At 49.8% G+C, this 25,300-nt stretch overlaps 1 protein-coding gene across 1 annotated transcript in view; it reads left to right on the forward strand.

The window, feature by feature from the left end:
* DNAH2 (dynein axonemal heavy chain 2) overlaps positions 1 to 25,201 on the forward strand; it is a 123,766-nt gene extending 98,565 nt beyond the window's left edge. The window contains exons 66-88 of the mRNA XM_045375386.2: positions 6,733 to 6,897; positions 7,451 to 7,576; positions 7,722 to 7,870; positions 7,942 to 8,008; positions 8,098 to 8,248; positions 8,464 to 8,612; positions 8,793 to 8,926; positions 9,069 to 9,213; positions 9,357 to 9,556; positions 11,729 to 11,855; positions 13,950 to 14,136; positions 14,341 to 14,489; positions 14,628 to 14,811; positions 15,044 to 15,234; positions 21,782 to 21,973; positions 22,142 to 22,326; positions 22,567 to 22,795; positions 22,880 to 23,031; positions 23,152 to 23,266; positions 24,062 to 24,238; positions 24,334 to 24,408; positions 24,545 to 24,695; positions 24,842 to 25,201. Coding sequence (XP_045231321.2) covers positions 6,733 to 6,897; positions 7,451 to 7,576; positions 7,722 to 7,870; positions 7,942 to 8,008; positions 8,098 to 8,248; positions 8,464 to 8,612; positions 8,793 to 8,926; positions 9,069 to 9,213; positions 9,357 to 9,556; positions 11,729 to 11,855; positions 13,950 to 14,136; positions 14,341 to 14,489; positions 14,628 to 14,811; positions 15,044 to 15,234; positions 21,782 to 21,973; positions 22,142 to 22,326; positions 22,567 to 22,795; positions 22,880 to 23,031; positions 23,152 to 23,266; positions 24,062 to 24,238; positions 24,334 to 24,408; positions 24,545 to 24,695; positions 24,842 to 24,996 — 3,555 coding nt within the window. The 3' untranslated portion in view covers positions 24,997 to 25,201. The remainder of the gene's footprint in view (positions 1 to 6,732; positions 6,898 to 7,450; positions 7,577 to 7,721; positions 7,871 to 7,941; positions 8,009 to 8,097; positions 8,249 to 8,463; positions 8,613 to 8,792; positions 8,927 to 9,068; positions 9,214 to 9,356; positions 9,557 to 11,728; positions 11,856 to 13,949; positions 14,137 to 14,340; positions 14,490 to 14,627; positions 14,812 to 15,043; positions 15,235 to 21,781; positions 21,974 to 22,141; positions 22,327 to 22,566; positions 22,796 to 22,879; positions 23,032 to 23,151; positions 23,267 to 24,061; positions 24,239 to 24,333; positions 24,409 to 24,544; positions 24,696 to 24,841) is intronic.
* The last annotated feature ends 99 nt before the right edge of the window (positions 25,202 to 25,300 follow it).

Raw genomic sequence — 25,300 nt, forward strand, 5'->3', positions numbered from 1 at the left:
CTATAGCAAAATACTGGGTAATTTATAAATAACAGACATTGATATCTTACAGTTCTGAAGGCTGGAAAGTCTAAAATCAAGGTGCAAGTACATTCAGTGTCTGGTAGGGCCAGTTCCTCAGAGATGATGCTTAGGTGTGTCTTCACGTAACAGAAGGGACAAACAAGCTCTCTTGGGCTTCTTTTACTAGGGCACTAATCCCATTCCTGAGGGCCCCACCCCCATGACCTAATCACCTCCCAGATGCCCCACCTTCCAACACCACTGCACTGGGGATTAAGTTCGAAAATGAATTTGAGTGAGACGTGAACATTTGGACTGTAGCGGGGTGGGGGTTCTCTGGGTAGATCAGTTTTCTTAAGCTAGGCTGTCTCTCCCTGGAAAAGGATGTTGTTCCTCAGGACCTCAGAGGCTGTATTAGTTCAGAATGAAGTCTCTCATGAGCATTATTTGAGATTCAAATAGAATTCAAGGGTCTTAATAAGGCATGCACAGCTTGCAGATAAAATTATGTTGCCAAAATTCTGGTTATTACTGTTGCCAGAGACCATAGAAGAAACTCAATAGCATTTGAGGCAATTAGGATACATAGAGAAAATCTTGGTTTTAGCTCCACCAAAATGTCAGTTATCTGGAACTATAACTTGTGCACTTAAATTTAACTAGGAGAAATCTTTAGCAATAGATTAATATAAGAGATACAATCCAACCATCAAGCATTTACTGGATCGGGGGTTATAAATCCACATATGTATACCTTCTTTTCTTAGGGGGTTGATCGTTGTAAAATACATATAAAATATATCATTATAACCATTTTAAAGTGCACAATTCAGGCCGGACTTGGTGGTTTATGCCTGTAATCCCAGCTCTTTGGGAGGCAGGGGCTGGGGGATTGCTTGAGCCTAGAAGTTCGAGATCAGCCTGGGCAACATAGAGAGACTGTGTCTCCACAAAATAGAAAAAAATTAGCCGGACACAGTGGCGCACACCTGTAGTTCCAGCTACTTGGAAGGCTGAGGTGGGAGGATCACTTGAGCCCAGAAGGTTGAGAGTGCAGTGAGCTATGATTATGCCACTGTCCTCCAGCCTGGGCAACAGAGCAAAATCCTGCCTCAAAAAATAAAGATAAAAATAAAGCCAGGTGCGGTGGCTCACGCCTGGAATCCTAGCACTTTGGGAGGCTGAGGCAGGCGGATCACCCAAGGTCAGGAGTTTGAGACCAGCCTGGCCAACATGGTGAAACCCTGTCTCTACTTAAAAAAAAAAAAAAAAAAAAAATTGCTGGGCGTGGTGGTGGGCACCTGTAATCCTAGCTACTTGGGAGGCTGAGGCAGGAGAATCGCTTGAACCCCGGAGGCGGAGGCTACAGTGAGCTGAGATTGTGCCATTGCACTCCAGCCGGGGTGACAAGAGTGAGATTCTGTCTAAAAAAAAAAAAGAAAGAAAGAAATAGCCTAAAATGGATACACCAGGCAGCAGCACTATAGACTATGCTTGTATATGTATAGAATACCTCTGGAAGGAGAGTCAAGAAACAGGTAACACTGGCTGCCTCTAAAGAAGGAAGCTGGCTGAGTGGGGAACAGGGTTAGAAGGAAGACTTTTCATACCCTCACGCCCTTGGACCTTTTGAATTTTTGATAGCTATTCAAAAATTCACAAAGTAAACAAAATTTAAAGGAATAAGAAATAACAGTGTGAAGATGTACTTATGCCGGTACATGAATTACTTTTTTTTTCTTTTGTAGTTTTTTTTTTTTGGGGGGGCGCATGTAGAGACAGGGTCTTGCTGTGCTGCCAGGGGTCTCAAACTCCTGGCCTCAAGCAGTCCTCCTGCCTCTGTCTCCCAAAGTGCTGGGATTACAGGCGTGAGCCACCATGCTCGGCCTTGTACACGGATATTTATTACAGCATTGTTAATAGCAGAATGTTGGAAAAACACAAATGTGTATCCGTAGGAGACTTGTTACATAAATCATAGTTCAATCTCACACAAGAGTATTTTGCAGCTGCTAAAAACAATGAGGCAGCTCACAAGAACTGATTTGGAAACAAGCAAAAAAAAAAAAAAATAGTAAAGTACAGTGTTATAGCATAGAACCACTGATTAAAAATTCATTTATTCAGGGCGGGCACAGTGGCTCATGCCTGTAATTCCAGCACTTTGGGAGGTTGATGCAGGTGGATCACTGGAGGTCAGGAGTTTGAGACCAGCCTGGCCAACATGTTAAAACCGTGTCTCTACTAAAAATACAAAAATTAGCTGGGCGTGGTGGTGCACGCCTGTAATCCCAGCTACTTGGAAGGCTGAGGCAGGAGAATAGCTTGAACCTGGGAGGTGGAGGTTGCAGTGAGCCAAGATGGCGCCACTGCACTCCAACCTGGGCGAGAGTGTGAGACTCTGTCTAAAAAAAAAAAGATATATATTTATTCAAAAAAATATGTGAGTGCTGGGCATTATTTTAGGTCTAAGGATTCAGTGGTGAACAAGTCCCTGCCTTCACCGTGCTTGTTTTCTTTATATATAAACAATTCTGTGCATGGACTATTCTAGAAAGCTACATGGGAAACTAGGGCAGGGTCTGGGACCAGGCTCAGTAATGGCAGGAAGCCTTCCCCTTCACCATATGCACTTTTGTTCCTTTTGGATTTTGATTTATGTAAATATATTCACTATTCAAAAAAAAAATCACAGGTAGTAAAAATTATTTTCTGAGATATGACAAAGATTTTATTAGGTATAATAGTGTTGTAGTTATGCAGAAAAATGTCCTTATTATTATTACTTTTAGAGATGTGTTATGAAGTATTTAGGCTTGAGATTTCATGAGTTTTAAATTTACTTTAAGATACTTTGGCAAAAAACAAGTAGATGAAATATATATAGCAAAATGCTAACTGTGAAATCTAGCTGATGGGTGTTTCTAGGTTTAAAAGTTTTCATAATAATTTTTAAAAATTTAAAGCTCCAAAGAGATTAGCATACTTTAAAAATAGAGGCATAGGCATATTTTTCAGAGATATGGAAGTAACAACCAGCATAAATAAAAAGAAAAGTGGTTAAAAAGTAGTTTGCCATGGTTGGGCACGGTGGCTCACACCTGTAATCCCAGTACTTTGGGAGGCCGAGGCCAGAGGATCACCTGAGGTCAGGAGTTTGAGACCAGCCTGGCCAACATGGTGAACTCCACCTCTACTAGAAACACAAAAATTGGCCAGGTGTGGTGGTACGCACCTGTAATCCCAGCTACTCAGGAGGCTGAGGCAGGAGAATCGCTTGAACCCAGGAGGCAGAGGTTGCAGTGAGCCAAGATTGTGCCATTGCACTCTGGTCTAGGTGACAAGAACGAGACTCCGTCTCAAAATAAACAAACAAACAAAGTAGTTTGCCTCAGAGGAAGAAGTCTGGCTGTGGGAAAGATGGTCTAGATGCTACTTTTCCTGTAACCTCTTTTATGTCATTTAGGTTTTAATCTCGTGCATGTATTTCTTTTCTTTTCTTTCTTTCTTTTTTTTTTTTTGAGGAAAAAAAAAAAGAGAGATTGGCCAGGCTGGTCTCGAACTCCTGACCTCGTGATCTGCCCACCTCGGCCTCCCAAAGTGCTGGGATTACAGCCATGAGCCACCAGACCCGGCCACATGTATTTCTTGTATAAGAAATAAACAATGACAACACCACCACTGCACATAAAATAAATAATGAAATATAGAACTGTCTATAAAAAAAAAACTGTCTATAAAAAATATAACTGTTGACGAGTTGATGGGTGCAGCACACCAACATGGCACAAGTATACATATGTAACAAACCTGCACGTTGTGCACATGTACCCTAGAACTTAAAGTATAATAATAATGGCCGGGCGCGGTGGCTCAAGCCTGTAATCTCAGCACTTTGGGAGGCCGAGACGGGCGGATCACGAGGTCAGGAGATCGAGACCATCCTGGCTGACACAGTGAAACCCCGTCTCTACTAAAAAATACAAAAAAACTAGCCGGGCGAGGTGGCGGGCACCTGTAGTCCCAGCTACTCGGGAGGCTGAGGCAGGAGAATGGCGTGAACCCGGGAGGCGGAGCTTGCAGTGAGCCAAGATCACGCCACTGCACTCCAGCCTGGGCGGCAGAGCGAGACTCTGTCTCAAAAAAAAAAAAAAAAAAAAAAAGTATAATAATAATAAAAAAAAAACTGTCGCCGGGCGCGGTGGCTCAAGCCTGTAATCCCAGCACTGTGGGAGGCTGAGACGGGCGGATCACGAGGTCAGGAGATGGAGACCACCCTGGCTAACACGGTGAAACCCCGTCTCTACTAAAAAATACAAAAAACTAGCCGGGCGAGGTGGCGGGCGCCTGTAGTCCCAGCTACCCGGGAGGCTGAGGCAGGAGAATGGCGTGAACCCGGGAGGCGGAGCTTGCAGTGAGCTGAGATCTGGCCACTGCACTCCAGCCTGGGCGACAGAGCGAGACTCCGTCTCAAAAAAAAAAAAAAAAAGAGAAACGAACAAAACAAAATGAAAAGAACTATCGAGCAGCCTGGATGCCTCCCTATTGACAAATCTCCACAAGTGAAATTACAGTCAGAATGTTGGTGATGAGGGCGGGCCCAGCTGGATCACATGATCCTGGTGACTGGCAGGTGTTGGAGCGAAGACCCCTGAAGCATCGGCTCCCTCAGGGTTAGACCCCACACCCACGTGTGGGGTTGCGGCGCAACCCCTGCTGGCTCCCAGCAAGTGTTCTTCTGAATGGCCAGATGAGCACGTGCCTCCTGAGTGATACCTTCCTTCTTTAGGTGTTAATGGTGTCTATCAGGTCACTACCAAGGCTGAACCTAGTAGTGTCCTTGGAAGGTGACACTTTATTTTTACTTGTTTTTATTTTTTCGGGCAGCCCCCAGAATCACAGCAGATTCAGACACTCCCTAGAGAAGGTGACACTTTGAATCTCCACATTTTTTTTTTTTCTTGAGATGGAGTCTTGCTCCGTCACCAGGCTGGAGTGTAGTGGCGGGATCTCGGCTCACCGCAACCTCCGCCTCCCGGGTTCAAGCAATTCTTCTGCCTCAGCCTCCCGAGTAGCCGGGACTACGGGCACCCGCCACCATGCCTGGCTAATTTTTGTACTTTTAGTAGAGATGGGATTTCACCATAGTGGTCAGGGTGGTCTCGAACTCCTGACCTCGTGATCTGCCTGCCTTGGCCTCCCAAAGTGCTGGGATTACAGGCGTGAGCCATAGCACCTGGCCCTCCACGTTGTTTTAAAGAATATTTTTTGGAGAGTAATCTCTCCCATTTCCAAGTGCTTGGGCCAGGTAAGGCTTGCTTGCTGTGTGCCTCACACCATGCCACAGCCCACATCACCCTTACCCACAGCAACCCTGGCGAGGCTCCGAAAGGTTGAAACTTACCAGAATCACTCAGTTAAAGCAGAGCTACTACTTTCTAGTAATGGAACTATTTCCACGATTGTGGGCTGCCTTTCCCAGTGAGGTGGCAGCAGGAAAGGGAACATGTATCATGTAAATGCTATGTGTAACCCCCAACCCCATATTCCTCATGATGAAGAGGACAGTGATACAGTCTGTATCCAGGCACAACTGCTGTTGGCCGGTCAGATATACATACAGGATCATACACATATACAGATCTTGGGACAAGGCTCTATCAGTTCTATCTTTCAGATTTCAGTGAATATATATTCATTCTAACCTCAACAGAGTCCACAGGTGGCAATGACTTGAGAGGGGTACTATACGAAGCTCTGCCCAGGCCTCCATCTCTAGTGTGGGACCTTGGACTTGGTCCTTTGTCTTTTTATTTTTGTTCTTATTTTCTATTTTTGAATGGAGGTGAGGTCTCACCATGTCGCCTAGGCTGGTCTCAAGCTCCTGGCCCCAAGTGATCCTTCTGCCTTGGCTTGCCAAAGTATTGGGATTACAGGCATGAGCCACCACACCCAGCCAGCCCTTTGTCTCGAATGGAGTCTCCCTCTAACAGCTTTTGGGTTCATTTCTCGCTTTTTCTTCCCTTTTCAAGGTTCCACCTTAGGTATGGCCTCTGGCATGGAGTGGCAGTCATTTATGTGCTGTCTGGACTTCACTTGCCAATCTATCTTGTGTGGTTGTTTGTTGGTTGGTTTTGAGACAGAGTTTCACTCTTGTTGCCCAGGCTGGAGTGCAATGGCATGATCTCGGCTCACCCCAACCTCTGCCTCCCGGGTTCAAGCGATTCTCGTGCCTCAGTCTCCCGAGTAGCTGGGACTACAGGCATGAGCCACCACACCCAGCTAATTTTGCATTTTTAGTAGAGACGGGGTTTCTCCATGTTGATCAGGCTAGTCTCGAACTCCCAACTTCAGGTGATCCGCCCGCCTCGGCCTCCCAAAGTGCTGGGATTACAGGCGTGAGCCACCTGCCTCATGTGTGGTTTTATTTTGCTTTAAGAGGTCTCTGCCCCCTACCCAGCTACCCAGAAACTACCACGTAGTTTCTGGTTTCTAGGAAAGGGTGGTGGAAGGAAGGGGAAGAAAATTCACCTCATCACATGTATTTTGTCTCAATTTACTCTTCACGACAACCCTATAGAGTAGGTATTCTTTTACAACATGAGGAAACAAATCTCTTTGAGGCTCAAAGAGATTAACAAAGCTACAAAATGGCAGAGTCATGATGTGAACGAGAACAATCTGGCTGCAAGCCCTGTGTTTGATGCGCTAAACTCCAATCTCTCCCAGGTAGCTGAGAAACTGGAGATGTTGAAGAAACAGTACGACGAGAAGCTGGCACAGAAGGAGGAGCTTCGCAAGAAGTCTGAAGAGATGGAGCTGAAGCTGGAGCGAGCCGGGATGCTGGTGTCGGGGTTGGCAGGCGAGAAGGCCAGATGGGAGGAGACAGTCCAGGTGAGATCGACTATACCACCTGGTGTCCTTTCCCTCTGCTCACCACTTCCAAGAGACCCATCCCTTTTAGCTTAAGGGGCAGTCAGGGAAAACCGGGACACCTGGGTATAGGGAACTCTAAGAACTGAGGTGTGGGAGCTCTTCCCGTCCCCCTGCACACCTTTGGTGAGAGCAATGGAAGGAAGGGCTTTTAGCACCATTAAGGATCTGCTTCAGTGTTTGGATAGGGCTGTGAAGCACACACAAGGACTCTTGATGTAGCCCACCGACCAGATAGAAAACAGACATGGCACATCCTGTTTCTGCTCTCAGTGAGCTCCTGGCTTCGCAAAAGGGTTGGGCCTTATCACCAGAATGTAAACATTGCCATTAGAGATAGAGAACTCGAAAGTAATTAGAACCAGGCTAGAGTTGTCAGGACGCAAAGGTTTAGGGGAAGGAAAGAACCTCTTTGAACTAGACAGTGTCCAGAGGAGGGTGCCTTCAAAAGCATTCCAAGAGTCTCCCAGAGTGCCGGGGCCCAGGCAGGCTTACCCTCCCTCCTGTCCGCCAGGGCCTGGAGGAGGACCTGGGCTACCTGGTCGGGGACTGTCTCCTGGCAGCTGCCTTCCTGTCCTACATGGGACCTTTCCTGACCAACTACCGGGATGAGATTGTCAACCAAATCTGGATCCGGAAGGTGAGATGGGGCTCAGGTATGATAAGCGAGCTCTGAAACCAGGGCTGGGGGCAGGACCTCTGGAAATATTAAGAGATAGCGTGAAGACGCAGGGGCTGCTGGGCTCAGCTCTTCAAGTTAAAGCTTGGGGCCTTTCTCTCCTCAGATCTGGGAGCTTCAGGTTCCTTGCTCCCCTTCCTTCGCCATTGATAACTTCCTGTCCAATCCTACCAGAGTCCGGGACTGGAACATCCAAGGGTTGCCCTCAGATGCCTTCTCCACGGAGAACGGCATCATCGTCACCCGAGGCAACAGGTAAGGTGCTGCTGGGCGTGGGGGTGGCGTGGGAGAGAGGGCCTCGCTTCTGACCTGTACTCCCCCTCCAGGTGGGCACTGATGATCGACCCTCAGGCCCAGGCCCTGAAATGGATTAAGAACATGGAAGGAGGCCAGGTGTGAGGCTGGGGGGCCGGATTAGTCCCCCTCTTCCTGAGGCCCCACCTCTCCCGCAGTGTTCCTTCACCTTCCCCCTTGCTCTCTAGGGCCTGAAGATCATTGACCTGCAGATGAGCGATTACCTGCGAATCCTAGAAAACGCCATTCAGTTTGGATACCCTGTGCTACTTCAGAATGTGCAGGAATATCTGGACCCCACACTCAACCCCGTGGTCAACAAATCTGTAGCCCGAATCGGTCAGGACAAGTCCCCAAGACCAGCCGAGTGGGATGCCAGGGAGGGAAGGACTGGCTCTCTGACTGTGTCCTGTTCTTACCTGTCCCTCTGTTCAGACAGCCCTGGGCTGGGGCCTTAGGACAGGCCGAGTCACTGCCCCTGGATGCCGGTGGGGGACGGGTTAGCCGGTACCTGTCACATGGAGTCCTTGCCCCTGACCCTTCTGTGGATGCAGGTGGTCGGCTGTTGATGCGCATTGGCGATAAGGAGGTGGAATACAATACCAGTTTCCGTTTCTACATCACCACCAAGCTCTCCAACCCCCACTACAGCCCAGAGACCTCAGCCAAGACCACCATCGTTAACTTTGCTGTTAAAGAACAGGTGGGTGCAGACTGAGGTCCAGACTGAGCTAGGGTGAAGCAGGAAGAATTGGGAAGGATTGAGAAAAGGGATAAGGTTGTTTGGGCAGCTGAGGATGATGGGTCTTTCGAGGTGGAAAGGGATGAGGAAGGTGAAGGTCAAAGGGGTGAGAGCCCCTCACTGTGAGTGCTGATGCCCCAGGGCCTGGAGGCCCAGCTGCTGGGCATCGTGGTGAGGAAGGAGCGGCCTGAGCTGGAGGAGCAGAAGGACTCACTGGTCATCAACATCGCGGCTGGCAAGAGGAAGCTCAAGGAGCTGGAGGATGAGATCCTGCGGTGAGGCCCTGCCTCCCCCTCCCACCGCCCCACAGGTCTACTCCCAGACAGCCTCTACCCAGTCTACCCCAGGCACGACAGCATCCCAGGGAGCCTGGTCCCCCTAACCCCTTGCTCCATGTGCCTCTGGGCCTCCCCCTAGGCTGCTGAATGAGGCCACCGGCTCCCTGCTGGATGACGTGCAGCTGGTGAACACGCTGCAGACCTCCAAGATCACGGCCACAGAGGTGACTGAGCAGCTGGAGACCAGTGAGACCACAGAGATCAACATTGACTTGGCCCGGGAGGTAAGCTCCTGGCCCTCCAGCCCTGCCTCCCGCCAGCCATCCAAGATGCAACTCCATCATGACGGCTCGAGACCCCTCCTTCCCTGAGCCCCTGCTCCCTGCCATGTCCCTCGGTGGCCCTGATTCCACTCCCCCGCTGGCAGGCTTACCGCCCGTGTGCCCAGCGGGCATCAATCCTGTTCTTCGTGCTCAATGATATGGGCTGCATCGACCCCATGTACCAGTTCTCACTGGATGCCTACATCAGCCTCTTCATCCTCAGCATCGACAAGAGCCACCGCAGCAATAAGCTGGAGGACCGCATTGACTATCTGAACGACTACCACACCTACGCTGTCTACAGGTCTGAGGGTGCCCCCAATATGCCCCAGCCCGGAGGCCGAGTGGTCGTGGTTCTTCGGGCCACTGTGCCTTCATGCTTTCCCGCGCTGCGGCTCTCAGCCCGCTGCTGTCCCTCGGCACATGTCCTCCCGGTAGCTCCTCGCTCTCATGGCTTAACCATCACCTGTGGGCTGACGATTCCCCATCTTCTGTCTGTAGCCCTCCCTTGAGCACTGGACTTGTCTACACAACTGTTGGCGATACCAGCACTGTCCAAACGTTAACGGGCAGGTAGCACACTGGCAATCTTGTGAAAATACTGGTTAGGATTTGGCAGGTCTGGGGTGGGGCCTGGGGTTCTGCAACTCTAACAAGCTCCCAGGGGCTGCCACTGCTCCTGGTCTGTGGATCACATTTGAGTAGCAAGGAACTGGACTTCTCTACCCTGACATCCCACAGACCCTTCAAGCTCAACTCGCTTCAGATCCAACTCATTCTCTTCCCTCTTCAGGTTCCTCATCCTTGGATGGCACCAACGCCCACGACCCAGTCACCGTAGCCAGAAATGGGGAGTTATCCTTTATTTTTTATAATTTTTATTTGTACAGACAGGGTCTCCCTATGTTGCCCTGGCTTGTCTCCAACTCCTGAGCTCATGGGATCCTCCTGCCATGGTCTCCCACAGTGTTGGGATTACAGGCGTGAGCCACCATGCCTGGCAAAAACTGGGAGCTATCCTTGACTCTTCCCTTTCAAAGCACTCACCGGGGGCTGGGCGCGGTGGCTCAAGCCTGTAATCCCAGCACTTTGGGAGGCCGAGACGGGCGGATCACGAGGTCAGGAGATCGAGACCATCCTGGCTAACCCGGTGAAACCCCGTCTCTACTAAAAAATACAAAAAAACTAGCCAGGCGAGGTGGCGGGCGCCTGTAGTCCCAGCTACTCGGGAGGCTGAGGCAGGAGAATGGCGTGAACCCGGGAGGCGGAGCTTGCAGTGAGCTGAGATCCAGCCACTGCACTCCAGCCTGGGCGACAGAGCGAGACTCCATCTCAAAAAACAAAAAAAAACAAAAACAAACAAACAAAAAAAACAAAGCACTCACCGGGTTTTGTTTATGAATATTTCTGCAAACTGTTCCCTCCCCATCTTCCCACTGCTTGGCTGTACTTTAGCTCTGGCCCTGGTGATCCTTTTTTCTGAGTTGCACAATGGTCTTCTAGAGGTCCTCCTGCCTCTACCCACTGTCCCTCTCAACCTACCCTCCTGCATTGCCCACCTGAGCAAATCCAACCATGCTGCGTCCCAGGTCTGACTGCCAGTGGTTGGTTGCTTGATCCAGGTGGCCCACGAAAGCCCTCATGACCTGGCCTTCTCCTGCCTCAGCCTCACCTTTCCCACCTTGCACTGGGTGCCTGAGCATCCCTGACTGCCCTGCATGCTGTGCCCATCTCATGCTTTTGCTGATGCTGTGACCTCTCTGCCTCTCCCATGCCACCAGAAAACTCTGCTGCACCTTGGAGCAGCTCCTCTCGGAAACTTTCCCTGAGTCCAGCAGGCAGGGACATCATAACCAATAGCCTCTCTGTCCTCTCCGAGACTGCGGCTTATTCATCTTTGTGTCTTCAGGACCTAGCAGAGTGCCTGGCAAGATAGTAGGGGAAAAATGAATGTTTGTTTTTTTAATGGAACTGAATGACTAATTATAAGTGAATGGCTGGGCACGTTGGCTCGCTCCTGTAATCCCAGCACTTTGGGAGGCTGAGGTGGGCGGCTCACCTGAGGTCAGGAGTTCAAGACCAGCCTGGCCAACCTGGTGAAACCCTGTCTCTACTAAAAATACAAAAATTAGCCAGGCGTGGTGATGGACGCCTGTAATCCCAGCTACTCGGGAGGCTGAGGCAGGAGAATTGCTTGCACCTGGGAGGCCGAGGTTGCAGTGAGCCAAGATCGTGCCATTGCACTCCAGCCTGGGCGACAAGAGCGAAACTCAGTCTCAAAAAGTAATAATAATAAGTGAACTCTGGGAAATTATTATCTCTAGGCCCCTGAGTCCTTGGCTGTTTCCAGGAGGTGAGGATTAGAGGCTGGTGAGGTCCTCTGTGTGAGGCTGTGTGATAGTAGGATCATAGCATTCGTGTGGAGCATCAGCCCCCATTCCATCCTGTCCCTCCCTCCTCCCTGCCTTTCTCCCAGGTACACCTGCCGTACCCTTTTTGAACGCCACAAACTACTATTCAGTTTTCATATGTGTGCCAAAATATTGGAGACTGCTGGCAAGCTCAACATGGATGAATACAACTTCTTTCTACGTGGGGGTGTGGTGAGTTGGGCAGAGAGCACATCCCAGGATGGGATGGTCAAGGTTGGGGATGGTCAAGGTCAAGTGTGTCAAGGACTCCAGACCCAGAGGGTCAGGCCCACGGCATCAGTGAGTGAGCTGAGAAAATCCAGGCCAGCATCAGGTGCATGGTGAGCTCCCTGGGGCTGCGGAGGTGACTTGCTATGCGCCCCTTTGCACTCAGCACAGGCTGGGCTTTGTGGCATGTCTCACCTGTGACCCACAGATTGGCCTGATTTTGCCACTTTTTTACTGCCTTTCAAGACACTCCTTCCCTAGCGTGAGTTCCATGGTCGCCCTCACAATCTCTCCCTCACAGGTTCCTCAACCCCCGTTTTCCTCCTCTCTCTGTTGCGTCTATCACTCTGGCTAGCTCCAGCTCCTCTACCCCGCTGTCCCTATGTGGCCCGTGCACTGAACATGGCTGGGGAAGAACACATCCACAGTGACTGAACACGCTTTAAGTCCATGATCATGAGCCCCAAGGAGGCCCTTAAGGCTTCTGGACAACCATACTGCACTCTCCCGCCCTCCTCGACAACATTTTCTTTACTTTTCCCACCTTCACTTCCCGCCTCTCACGCCAAACTCTCCACACAGCAACCAGAGAGGTCACGCTCTGTCACTCAGGCTGGACTGCAGGGGCAGTGATCTTGGCTCACTGCAGCCTCGACCTCCCGGGCTCAAGCCATCCTCCCACCTCAGCCTCTGGAATAGCTGGGACCACAGGCCTGTGCCACCAACGCCTGGCTAATTTTTGTAGTTTTTGTAGAGGCGGCGTCCCACCATGTTACCTAGGCTGATCTCGAACTCCTGGGCTCAAGTGATCCTCCCACCTCAGCCTCCCAAAGTGCTGGGATTATAAGTGTGAACCACTTTGCCCGGCCTGAGAGGTCCTTTTAAAGTGGATGCCATTGTGACGGGCTCCCAATGGCAGGTGCCACCTCCCACCACACAGCCCCCACTCCACTCCAGCCACGCAGGCCTCAATGCCCTCCCCAACCCCCCTGGCACGTCTCACCTCGGGGCCTTCGCGTGGCTGTGCCTTCTGCTGGAAGCCTACTCCCCGGCGTGTGCACCTGGCCGTCTCTCATCTCCTTCAAACCTCACCTCAGTGCGACCTAGATCTTCTTATTTATACTTCAAACTCCCCTCAACACAACCAGTCTCCCTTACCCTCCTCAGAGTATCCTATTTTTCCATAGCACTGCCATCTTTGCTATACTAGATAATTTACTTATTTGTTACGTTTTTGGTTCATAGTCTGCCCATGGGTTCACAATCCCATGTTAGAAAACAAAATCCCCAAGGGTAGAGATATTTTCCATTTTGCTCAGTAATGCATCCCAATGATTAAAATGCATAGTTGGTGAACAATAAATGTTTGTTAAGAAGAATGAATAAGCGAGTGAGCAAATGAATGTGTAAACAGTTTGTGCTTCTTTGAAGGCCAGGCTACCAAGAAGTCATTAGGTTGGAGACATTATTACCAGGCAACCAGCAGAGGGCGCCAGCTTCCTAAATTTGAACCGTGAGGGCTAAGGGCAGGGTCTGAGTCCTAGACCCCCACGTTTATTCCCCAGGATCCCTGTATTCATCTCTTCACTCTCATACAAAACCCATTTTGGGCCGGGCGCGGTGGCTCACACCTGTAACCCCAGCACTTTGGGAGGCCGAGGAGGGTGGGTCACCTGAGATCAGGAGTTCAAGACCAGCCTGGTCAATACGGTGAAACCCCATCTGTACTAAAAATACAATAATTAGCTGGGTGTGGTGGTGTGCACCTGTAATCTCAGCTATTCCGGAGCCTGAGGCAGGAGAATAGCTTGAACCTGGGGGTTAGAGGTTGCAGTGAGCCGAGATTGCACCATTGCACTCTGGCCTAGGTGACAAGAATGAGACTCCATCTCAAAAAAAAAGAAAAAAAGAAAAACAAAACAAAACAAAAAAACCTCCATTTTGGCTTTCCCACCGAGAGAGAGAGAAACAGAGAGAGAGACGGAAAGGAGAAAAAGATCACTCTTCTTTTGAAGTATTCCCAAGTCCATCCCTTTCTTTTTCTCCCACTCCCACCAGGTCCTGGATCGGGAGGGCCAAATGGACAACCCATGTACGAGCTGGCTTGCAGACGCCTACTGGGACAACATCACAGAGCTGGACAAACTGACCAACTTCCACGGACTCATGAACTCCTTTGAGCAGTACCCTCGTGACTGGCACCTGTGGTATACCCATGCTGCCCCGGAGAAGGCAATGCTGCCAGGTACCAGGCATCTGTACCCCACTCTCACTTTCTGCTTCCCTCCACTCAGCCGCATGCCTGCCCTTCCCGTTGTCCCCCATCCCCTCTCCCAGCTGGTGCCGGCCTCCTGGCCCAGAGCACATTCCCGGCAGGTGCCCTGTTGTCTGGATTCCCCGCTCTTCCAGACTCACTCCCTCTCCCTGCAATGACTCACCTCGTCCCCAGGTGAGTGGGAAAATGCCTGCAACGAAATGCAACGGATGCTGATCGTCCGCTCCCTGCGCCAGGACCGCGTGGCCTTCTGCGTGACCTCCTTCATCGTCACCAACCTTGGTTCCCGCTTCATCGAGCCGCCTGTGCTGAATATGAAGTTGGTCGGTGGCTCAGCTTCCTTGTCTCCACGGCCCCTGGGTCTTTCCTGCCTTCCTAGCTCTGTTTCAGTCTCCTGCATCTCTCTCTCCCACTTCGGTCACGTGGCCTTCTGCCTAATGCTGTACCTGTGCTTCTGGCAGGTGATGGAGGATTCAACCCCACGATCCCCACTCGTGTTCATCCTGTCCCCTGGTGTGGACCCCACCAGTGCCCTGCTCCAGCTGGCAGAGCACACAGGCATGGCCCAGCGCTTCCACGCCCTGTCCCTGGGCCAGGGCCAGGCCCCTATCGCTGCCCGACTCCTCCGAGAGGGTGTTACTCAGGGTTGGTGTCCATCCTTTCTTTCACCCCCATCTTCAGCCCAGTCCTTGTCCTTAGAACTGCCAACCTCAAATACACTACTGTCCCTGTACCTCCCACTTCTACAGAGGGTTCCAGAAGTGGCAGATCTGAGTGTTCGGCCCCGCTAGCACCCCCGCCCCAATACCAGGTGGAAAGCATGAGGACAGGCAGGGCTTAGGAAATGATTCCCACTGAGCCTGGCATCTCCTTGCAGGACATTGGGTGTTCCTGGCAAACTGCCACCTGTCACTGTCTTGGATGCCTAATCTGGACAAGCTGGTGGAGCAGCTGCAGGTGGAGGACCCTCATCCATCCTTCCGCCTCTGGCTCAGCTCCAGCCCCCACCCAGACTTCCCTATCTCAATCTTGCAGGCCAGCATCAAGATGACCACAGAGCCACCAAAGGTATGTGGTCATAGACAAAGAGCATCAGCAGGGCCATCTGGTCCACCTTACCACCTGCCAGCACCAGAGAGAGGGCTCAACCTAACAACAACATGCTTTGATTTGATTGTCCTCAAAAAATTCCACCTCATTCCTCTTCTGTTTGTGCCAAACTCCTAGAACACAATAGTAATATCTAACATTACTTGAGGGATTATCATGTGCCAGGCACTGTTCTAAGTTTTTTATGTTTATTAACTCGTTTAATATGCGTGCGTGCACACACACATCGTGCAAGGTGAATACTGTTACCCCCATTTTAAAGATAGGAAACTGAGATACGGAAAGAGTAAATAAGTATTCCAGAGCCAGAGTTTGGGTAGTTGGGTCTCCAAATTCATTCTTTTATACCTCAGAACCTTCCTGCCTCCCACCATTTCCTTACATTCTCTTCCAAATGTCACACTTCCTGCCTCTTTGCCCTTCCTTTCCTCCAACTCTACTGAAATTTTTATCTCCAGTATCACAAGCTCATCACCAAATGCAATCATCACCACCCTCTAAAACCTGCCGTGTCACTGCGCTTCACCCACTCACCCCTGCTTAAACTATTTTAGTAGCTTTTCATTGCTCTTAGTCAAGATCAAAATCCTTTTTGCTCACCCTGTGAAAAGCACATGAACCAGTATGTATCATCCTCAACAGATAAGAGCTGTTTGAATCACGCATGGGTGCCTTTTATCATTCTTAATCCTCCTTGGCCACTTGGGGCAGCTGCCACAGTTGACTGTCCCTTTCCCTGGCTCCCTGACACATCGCTCCTGCTTTCCCCACTGTCTCCTGACATATCATTTGTTACTTCTGTGTTTCTTTTTCCTCTGCCTGTGGCCAGATTGCAATACTTACACCTTGACCTAAGGACTAAGAGGGGAGGGCCAAAGAGGGGAGGGACCCTCAGTCCTAGCCCAACGTTTCTCATTCTACATTTTCTCCTTTCACAAGTTGTTGGAGAAACTGTCCTTTCCTTTCTTTCTTTTTTTTTTTTTCTTTTTGTTTTTGAGATGGAGTCTCACTCTGTCACCCGGACTGGAGTGCAGTGGCGCGATCTCGGCTCACTGCAAGCTCCGCTTCCCAGGTTCATGCCATTCTCCTGCCTCAGCCTCCCAAGTAGCTGGGATTACAGGCGCCCGCCACCACGCCCAGCTACTTTTTTGTATTTTTAGTAAAGACAGAATTTAACCGTGTTAGCCAGGATGGTCTTGATCTCCTGACCTCATGATCCGCCCGCCTCGGCCTCCCAAAGTGCTGGGATTACAGGCGTGAGCCACCACGCCCGGTGAAATTGTCCTTTTCATTATTTCAACTCTAATCCCATCTCTGGCACCAGCACCAAAGTCAGTTCCAGCTCTGAATTGCCATCAGATTACAAAGCACTTCTTGGCACACCAGCACCACAATAGCACATTTGTTTCACACTCTTTTTTATCCCAACCCCCAAGACTCAGAATGTGATTGTGTTTAGAGACAGGATATATTTTTAGAAACAGTCTCGACCAGGCATGGTGGCTGAGGCTGGGTGTGGTGGCTCACACCTGTAATCCCAGCATTTGGGGAGGCTGAAACAGGTGGATCACCTGAGCTCAGGAAGGTGAGATATGGAGTTCAGGTGTGATAATCCCAGCTAGAAGTGGAGGTTGCAGGGAGCCCAGATTGTGCCATTGCACTGCAGCCTGGGTTCTGCCTCCCAGGTTCAAGAAATTCTCCTGTCTCAGGCACCCGCGTAGCTGGGATTTCAGGTGCGCGCCACTAAGCCCTGCTAATTTTTCCATTTTTAGTAGAGACAGGGTTTCGCCATGTTGGCCAGGCTGGTCTCGAACTCCTGACCTCAGGTGATCTGCCCACCTCAGCCTCCCAAAGTGCTGGGATTACAGGGATTACAGGCGTGAGCCACCGCGCCCGGCCCTGGCCTGAGTTTTACTTCAAATAAGAAAGTCCCTGTATTCACAGCCACCAGTTGCCAGTTTGGGGTATAGTCCTGGAGTATATTCCTGGGTCATTTCCTGTTATCCCGTCTTTTTAAAAGCTAGCTAGTAAGTAGATACAAAAGAAGATTTATAAAATATATGCAAGTTATAAAGGATCACGATTCCATGAATATCTGTGTGCCCATCATCCTTTTTTTTTTTTTTTTTTTTGAGATGGAGTCTTGCTCTGTCGCCCAGGCTGGAGTGTAGCGGCGCCATCTCGGCTCACTGAAATAGCTGCCTCCCGGATTCAAGCGATTCTCCTGCCTCAGCCTCCGAGTAGCTGGGACTACAGGTGCACACCACCACACCTGGCTAATTTTTGTATTTTTAGTAGAGATGGAGTTTCATCATGTTGGCCAGGCTGGTCTCAAACTCCTGACCTCAGGCGATCCGCCCCTCAACCTTCCGAGGTGCTGGGATTACAGGTGTGAGCCACCATGCCCAGCCCATCATCCTTCTAAGAAAGAAAAATCCCAGCATTTTCTTTGAAGTCCTGGTGTGCCTCTTCCCAGTCTCATCACTTTCCCTCCCTACTCAGAGGAAACCACTCTTCTGAATCTTGTATTTGTCATTTTCTTTATAATTTTTTTCTTTTTCTCTGGAGTTAGAGATTCTTTATCGTAATGCTTTATCATTTGTATTGCTAATGCAACCATTGTATGTATGTTTCTCTGCAACTTGCTTTTTTCATTCAACATTATGTGCTTGACATTCATTCATGATGTTCTTCATGTTTTGTAGTTCTTTGTATATTCCAGATCCTAATCCTTTGTCAGTCATGTGTTTTGTGGTTTGTCTCTTCTCTTTTATGCTGTTTTTTGGTGAAGAGAATTCTTAATTTTTATGAGGTTGAATTTAGCTATCTTTCATTTTTTAAATGGTTTGTGCTCCTTTGTCTTGTTCAAGAAATCCTTGCTTACTTTAAGACTGTAAAAGTACTCTCCTATACTTGCCTTCCAAAAAATTTATAATTTGACTTTCACATTTAAGTTTTTAATCACTTGGAATTCACTTTTGTGACGTGGTATCAGGTAGAGGTCCAATTTTCTTTTGTTTTTGTTTTGTTTTGCTTTTTTTTGAGACAGAGTCTTGCTCTGTCACCCAGGCTGGAGTGCAGTGGTGCAATCTCAGCTCACAGCAATCTCCGCCTCCCGGGTTCAGGTGATTCTCTTGCCTCTGTCTCCAGAGTAGCTGAGATTACAGGCACCTGCCACCCTGCCCAGCTAATTTTGTTATTTTTTGTAGAGACGGGGTTTCACCATGTTGACCAGGCTGGTCTCGAACTTCTGACCTCAGGTGATCCAACCACCTCAGCCTTCCAAAGTGTTGGGATTACAGGCATCAGCCACTGTGCCCAGCCAATTTTATTTATTTCTACCTGGATAACCAATTCTCCCAGTACCACTTCTCAAATACTACGAAAGCACCTTTCTGATCCATAGTGCCTGCTCAGCCTTCAATCATGTTTCCATATATGTATGGGTTTCAGCGTCCTTTATTCTGTTCATTGGTCAAATTGTTTTATCCTGGAATCAATACTTTAGTCTTTGTTTGTTTGTTTGTTTGGGATGGAGTCTCGCTCTGTGGCCCAGACTGGAGTGCACTGGCACCATCTTGGCTCACTGCAACCTCTGCCTCCCAGGCTCTAGCAATCCTCCCACCCGCACCTTACAGGTGTGCGCCACCACTCTGGCTAATTTTTTATTTTTTTTGTAGAGACTGGGTTTCACCATGTTGGCCAGGCTGGTCTTGGACTCCTGGGCTTAAGCTGTCCTCCGCTTCAGCCTCCCAAACTGCTGGGATTACAGGTGTAACCCACAGTGCTATGCTGATATATTTTAGTCTTAATTACCATATAGTTTTATAATAATTCTTGATAGCTGGTAAGGCACATCCTCTTACCTTATTCTTCTTCAGGCTATTCTTAACCTTTTATTTTCCAATATAAATTTTAGAATTCGTTTGTCCTACAAAAAAAAATTATATTGATCAATTTGGGGAAAATTGACATCCTTAGGACAATGAAGCTCCTAATCTGTAAGTATATCTCTCCATTTATTCATTTTTTCCTCTTTTTTTTTAGAGAGAGAGGGTCTTGCTTTATAGCCTAGGTTGAAGTGCAGTGGTACAATCATAGCACAGTGGGATTGCAGGTGGCATGAGCCACTGTTCCCAGCCTTCATTTATTCTTTATTTTAATAAAATTCTGTAATGTTCTTTTTTTCTTTTCTTTTTTTTTTTTGAGACGGAGTCTGGCTCTGTCGCCCAGGCTGGAGTGCAGTGACCGGATCTCAGCTCACTGCAAGCTCCGCCTCCTGGGTTTACACCATTCTCCTGCCTCAGCCTCCCGAGTAGCTGGGACTACAGGTGTCCGCCACCTCGCCCGGCTAGTTTTTTGTATTTTTTTTGGTAGAGACAGGGTTTCACTGTGTTAGCCAGGATGGTCTTGATCGCCTGACCTCGTGATCCGCCCATCTCGGCCTCCCAAAGTGCTGGGATTACAGGCTTGAGCCACCGCGCCTGGCCTTTTTTTTTTTAAATAGAGACAGAGTCTTGTTATGTTGCCCAGGTTGGTCTCAAACTCCGAGGCTCAAGTGATCCTCCCATCTTGGCCTCCCAAAGTGCTGAGATTACAGGTGTGAGCCACCATGCCTGGCCTAAAATTCTGTGATTTTCTCCATAAATAATCATACATTTTAATTGGATTTATTTCTGGGTACTTGACATATCTTGATGTCATAAATGGCATTTTTAAAAAAGTCACATATTATTTTTGTTACTGCTATCCAGTATTCCTCAAATTTCTCACTATTCCATTCTGTCAGTCATAGGTAAGTCTTTTTAAAACGCTGTTTGGGCCGGGCGCGGTGGCTCAAGCCTGTAATCCCAGCACTTTGGGAGGCCGAGGTGGGTGGATCACGAGGTCAGGAGATCGAGACTATCCTGGCTAACATGGTGAAACCCCGTCTCTACTAAAAATACAAAAAACTAGCCGGGCGTGGTGGCGGGCGCCTGTAGTCTCAGCTACTTGGGAGGCTGAGGCGGGAGAATGGCGTGAACCCGGGAGGCGGAGCTTGCAGTGAGCCGAGATCACGCCACTGCACTCCAGCCTGGGAGACACAGCGAGACTCCGTCTCAAAAAAAACAAAAAACAAAAAACAAAAACAAAAACAAAAAACACTGTTTGAACAGATCGTGGTCCTGCTCAAGATAGAGAGTGGCTCCATGATGCCCGTTGAATCAAGTCCAAATGGCTCAAACATTCACCATTTTTTTTTTTTTCTGAGACAGAGTCTCGCTCTGTAGCCCAGGCTGGAGTGCAGTGGCATGATCTCAGCTCACTGAAACTTCCGCCTCCTGGGTTCAAGCAATTCTTCTGCCTCAGCCTCCCAAGTAGCTGGGACTACAGGTGTGTGTCACCATGCCTGGCTAATTTTTGTATTTTTAGCAGAGAGGGGTTTCACCATATTGGCCAGGCTGGTCTCAAACTCCTGACCTCGTGATCTGCCCACCTCAGCCTCCCAAAGTGCTGAGATTACAGGCATGAGCCCGACATCCATTATTCTTATTGCATCTCCATCTATCCATGGCCCTCCTCTTTCCACCTGAGCACCTGCACTTCACTTCAGCCGGGCTCATCTTCTCACTTTATTCTGTCCTCGGTGCCTCTATTCAACTCCTTCCATCTCCAGGAAAGCAAGACTGTCCTCTCAAGCCTAGTCATATCCTTTCCATTTGGAAGGCTTAGTTCAAGTCCCAGCTTGCTCATGGAGCCTAATAATGCCAGTCACATAGACTATCCCTCCTTGATGATATATTATGGGCTTTTCAATCTACACTAAACTTTGCACACAATTCTGTACATTTTTGTTAGTTGCATGTGTATGTATTTATCTTTGTTCATATTTTCTGGCACCCCAAATTGCGCTGGCCTACCTACCACTGAGAAGATCAGGGCTGAGAGGATCAAAAGTGGTGGGACGGCCGGGTGCGGTGGCTCACACCTGTAATCCCAGCACTTTGGGAGGCTGAGGCGGGTGGATCGCTTGAGGTCAGGAGTTTGAGACCAGCCTGGTCAACATAGTGAAACCCTGTCTCTACTAAAAATACAAAAAATTGGCCAGGCATGGTGGCGGGCGCCTATAATCACAGCTACTCCGGAGGCTGAGGCAGGAGAATCCCTTGAACCCGGGAGGCGGAGGTTGCAGGGAGCTGAGATCATGCCATTGCACTCTAGCCTGGGCAACAAGAATGAAACTCCATCTCAAAAAAAAAAAAAAAAAAAAAATGGTGGGACAAGAAGGCAGGGCTGCCGGAAGCCCATATAGTTCCTGTCTGTGAACTGGAGAAAGGCACTCAGCCTTGTGGAGGAATGCAGATTGTGGCACGTAGATAGATCAAGGGCTGCATTTCAGCCTCCACTCATCCTTTCAGCCAGTGCCTTTGTGCAATGAAGAACCTCCACAACTGTACATGGCGGTGCTAGTGGCAGGTCTGAGTATGATGCATGTCACCCCATCTTTGTATTTCATTGTCCCCAGGGCCTAAAGGCCAACATGACACGTCTTTACCAACTAATGTCAGAACCACAGTTTTCCCGCTGCTCCAAACCTGCCAAATACAAGAAGCTGCTGTTTTCACTCTGTTTCTTCCACTCTGTATTACTTGAACGCAAAAAGTTCCTGCAGCTTGGCTGGAACATAATCTATGGCTTCAATGACTCTGACTTTGAGGTTTGTATTAGCCAGGGGTCCTCATCCCAGCCCTCTCTCCTCATACTTCCTACCCCATGGCTCCCCTGTGGGACTATCCATGGGCAGAAAACCTGTGTTGAAGCCCCATTGGCAGATTTCCTGCCATAACTCTGTGGGAATGGGGGCTTGGGTTGGGACCATGCCTAGGTGTCAGAGAACTTGCTGAGCCTCTATCTGGATGAGTACGAGGAGACACCTTGGGATGCACTTAAGTACCTCATTGCCGGCGTCAACTATGGTGGACATGTCACAGATGACTGGGACCGGCGCCTGCTGACCACCTACATCAATGATTACTTCTGTGACCAGTCTCTATCAATTCCCTTCTACCGGTGAGGGGGAGGTGGCACTGGGCAGGGAGCCAGAGGTCACAAGCCAGCCAGGTGGCGGGATCGGGGTGGGGGAAATGTTTGAGGAGAGGACATGAAATTGGGAGAAGACAGTTTGTGGGATTTGGAGGGGGAACAGGGCAGGGGGCTGGACAAATGGGACATGCATAGGCTTGGGGTCTTGGCCTGGCATTGAGGCCTGAGTCCCCATAATGTGGCAGTAATTATGCTATGACTCCCTAGGTTGTCAGCACTGGAGACTTATTTCATCCCCAAGGATGGGAGCCTGGCTTCTTACAAGGAATACATCAGTTTATTGCCTGGCATGGACCCCCCTGAGGCCTTTGGCCAGCACCCCAATGCTGATGTGGCCTCTCAGATCACTGAGGCACGAACCCTCTTTGATACTTTGCTTTCCTTGCAACCTCAGATTACACCCACCAGGGCTGGAGGCCAGACCCGGGAAGAGAAGGTAGAAAGAGCCCGGCCTGTGGCAGGGTAGGGGAGGTAAGTGATGAGAAGAGGGGGCTACACTCAAGAGCTCCTCCCTGCTCAGGTCCTTGAGTTGGCTGCTGATGTGAAGCAGAAGATCCCTGAAATGATCGACTATGAGGGGACCCAAAAACTGCTGGCTCTCGACCCCTCCCCTCTCAATGTGGTCCTTCTGCAGGAGATCCAGAGATATAACACACTGATGCAGACCATCCTGTAAGACGGATCGGGAACTCTGCAGAACATGGGAGGGGGTGAGGAGAGGCCTTCGCCTTCTGGCTAGAATGACGTTCCCAGGCCCACCCCATCTCTAACACTCCACCTCATCCTGCTCAGGTTCTCACTGACAGACCTAGAGAAAGGCATCCAGGGGCTCATCGTCATGTCTACAAGCCTGGAAGAGATTTTCAATTGCATCTTTGATGCCCACGTTCCTCCACTCTGGGGAAAGGCAAGATTATACCATTGTTGATCCTTCTCCAACAATGAGCTCCCCTCTCAATCCTGTACCCCCCAGTCTCCTGGTTCTAGGTAGGCATATAGCAAACTGTAGGGAGCCTAAACTTTGAAGTTAGATAGGTTCAAGTTTGAAACCTGGCTTTGCCATTCATTGACTGACTTCTTACAATTTATTAACTTACAGACTTAGGGCAAATTACTAACCTCTCTAAGGATGTTTTAACGATTCCCAGTATTGTGCATACCACTCAGTAGGTGCTTTGTTAATGGTACCTGGTTAATATTACTGCAGTCATTGTTATTAATGAATAGCTGTCATTGTATGCCTTTTTCCTGGAAGTCGGCTTTGGAGAGTTTTGTTCACCTGTAGTTGGGGAACAGGGGCTGACACCACATAGTCTTCTCATATCTGCTTCAGGGGCTCAAAATAAAGATTTGGGCTGGGCGCGGTGGCTCACGCCTGCAATCTCAGCACTTTGGGAGGCCGAGGCGGGTAGATCACCTGAGTTCCGGAGTTTGAGACCAGCCTGGTCAACATGGTGAAACCCCGTCTCTACTAAAAAATACAAAAATTAGCCAGGCGTGGTGGTGGGCGCCTGTAATCCCAGCTACTTGGGAGGCTGAGGCAGGAGAATCACTTGAACTCGGGAGGCGGAGGTTGCAATGAGCCAAGATTGCACCACTGCACTCCAGCCTGGGTGACAAGAGTGAAACTCTGTCTCAAAATAAATAATATGGATTCGAATCCATGGCTAAATGAATGAATACACACGCACTCCTTCCCCAGGCATACCCCTCACAAAAGCCATTGGCTGCTTGGACCCGGGACTTGGCCATGCGTGTGGAGCAGTTTGAGCTGTGGGCCAGCCGGGCCCGGCCTCCTGTGATCTTCTGGTTGTCTGGTTTCACCTTTCCCACTGGCTTCCTCACTGCTGTGCTGCAGTCTTCAGCTCGCCAAAACAATGTGAGCAATATACAAAGTGTGAGGGGGATGTTGCTGGGGCCATGTATGTGTTCTCCTCTTCGGGGTCCTCCCTTAATCTCACCTTCAACCCCCAGGTTTCAGTGGACAGCCTCTCCTGGGAGTTTATCGTTTCCACTGTGGATGACAGCAACCTAGTGTATCCCCCTAAGGTGGGAGCCAGTTGTGCTTGATGCTCTGAGCAAAAATGGGAAATAATTGGACAAGAAGGGAGGAGAGAGGGAGTAGGCCAGGGGCGCCGGCAACTGAAGTCTAGCTTCTCCCAGACCTGCTCCCATTTCTCCCCAGGATGGTGTCTGGGTCCGGGGCCTGTACCTGGAAGGTGCTGGCTGGGACCGGAAGAACTCCTGCTTGGTGGAGGCAGAGCCCATGCAGCTTGTCTGCCTCATGCCCACGATCCACTTCCGGCCTGCAGAGAGCCGCAAGAAGAGCGCCAAGGGTGGGACAGCTCCCCAGGCAGGACCTGCCTGCCCAGTCTCTAGTTTGGAACCTAACCCATTCTCTACTCCAGCCCATCCCACACCCGCGCCTGCCTTGCTCTCCCGGAGGCTCCAAGGATCTGACTCCTCCTCTCCTTTCCCCCAGGCATGTACTCCTGCCCCTGCTATTACTATCCCAACCGGGCAGGCAGCTCAGACCGAGCCTCCTTTGTCATCGGCATTGACCTGCGATCTGGGGCCATGACATCTGATCATTGGATCAAGAGGGGTACTGCTCTACTCATGAGCCTGGACAGCTGAGACCTCCTCCCCTTCTCCGCTTGAGAGAGGGTGGGGGACTCCAGGAGCTCAGACAGATGTTGCACCTAGGACTGAGGCGGGACCTCACTCAGACTTTGACCTTGGCCGAATTTGTGTGATGTGGCCCTGGAAATACCTAGCCGTGTTAGCCATAAAAGTGCAAGTTGTATTGAAGCTCAGTGCTGTAAAACACCCGCGACAACAAGCCTTAAGTCTCTCAATGCAATGGTGAGGGTCTGGGGAGGGAGGAAGCCCGAGCCTCACAGAGGACAGAGCTACTGGGGAGGTGCTACTGGACGGGGAA

The sequence above is a fragment of the Macaca fascicularis genome, chromosome 16 (genome assembly GCF_037993035.2).
Source record: "Macaca fascicularis isolate 582-1 chromosome 16, T2T-MFA8v1.1".
NCBI classification, from domain to species: domain Eukaryota; kingdom Metazoa; phylum Chordata; class Mammalia; order Primates; family Cercopithecidae; genus Macaca; species Macaca fascicularis.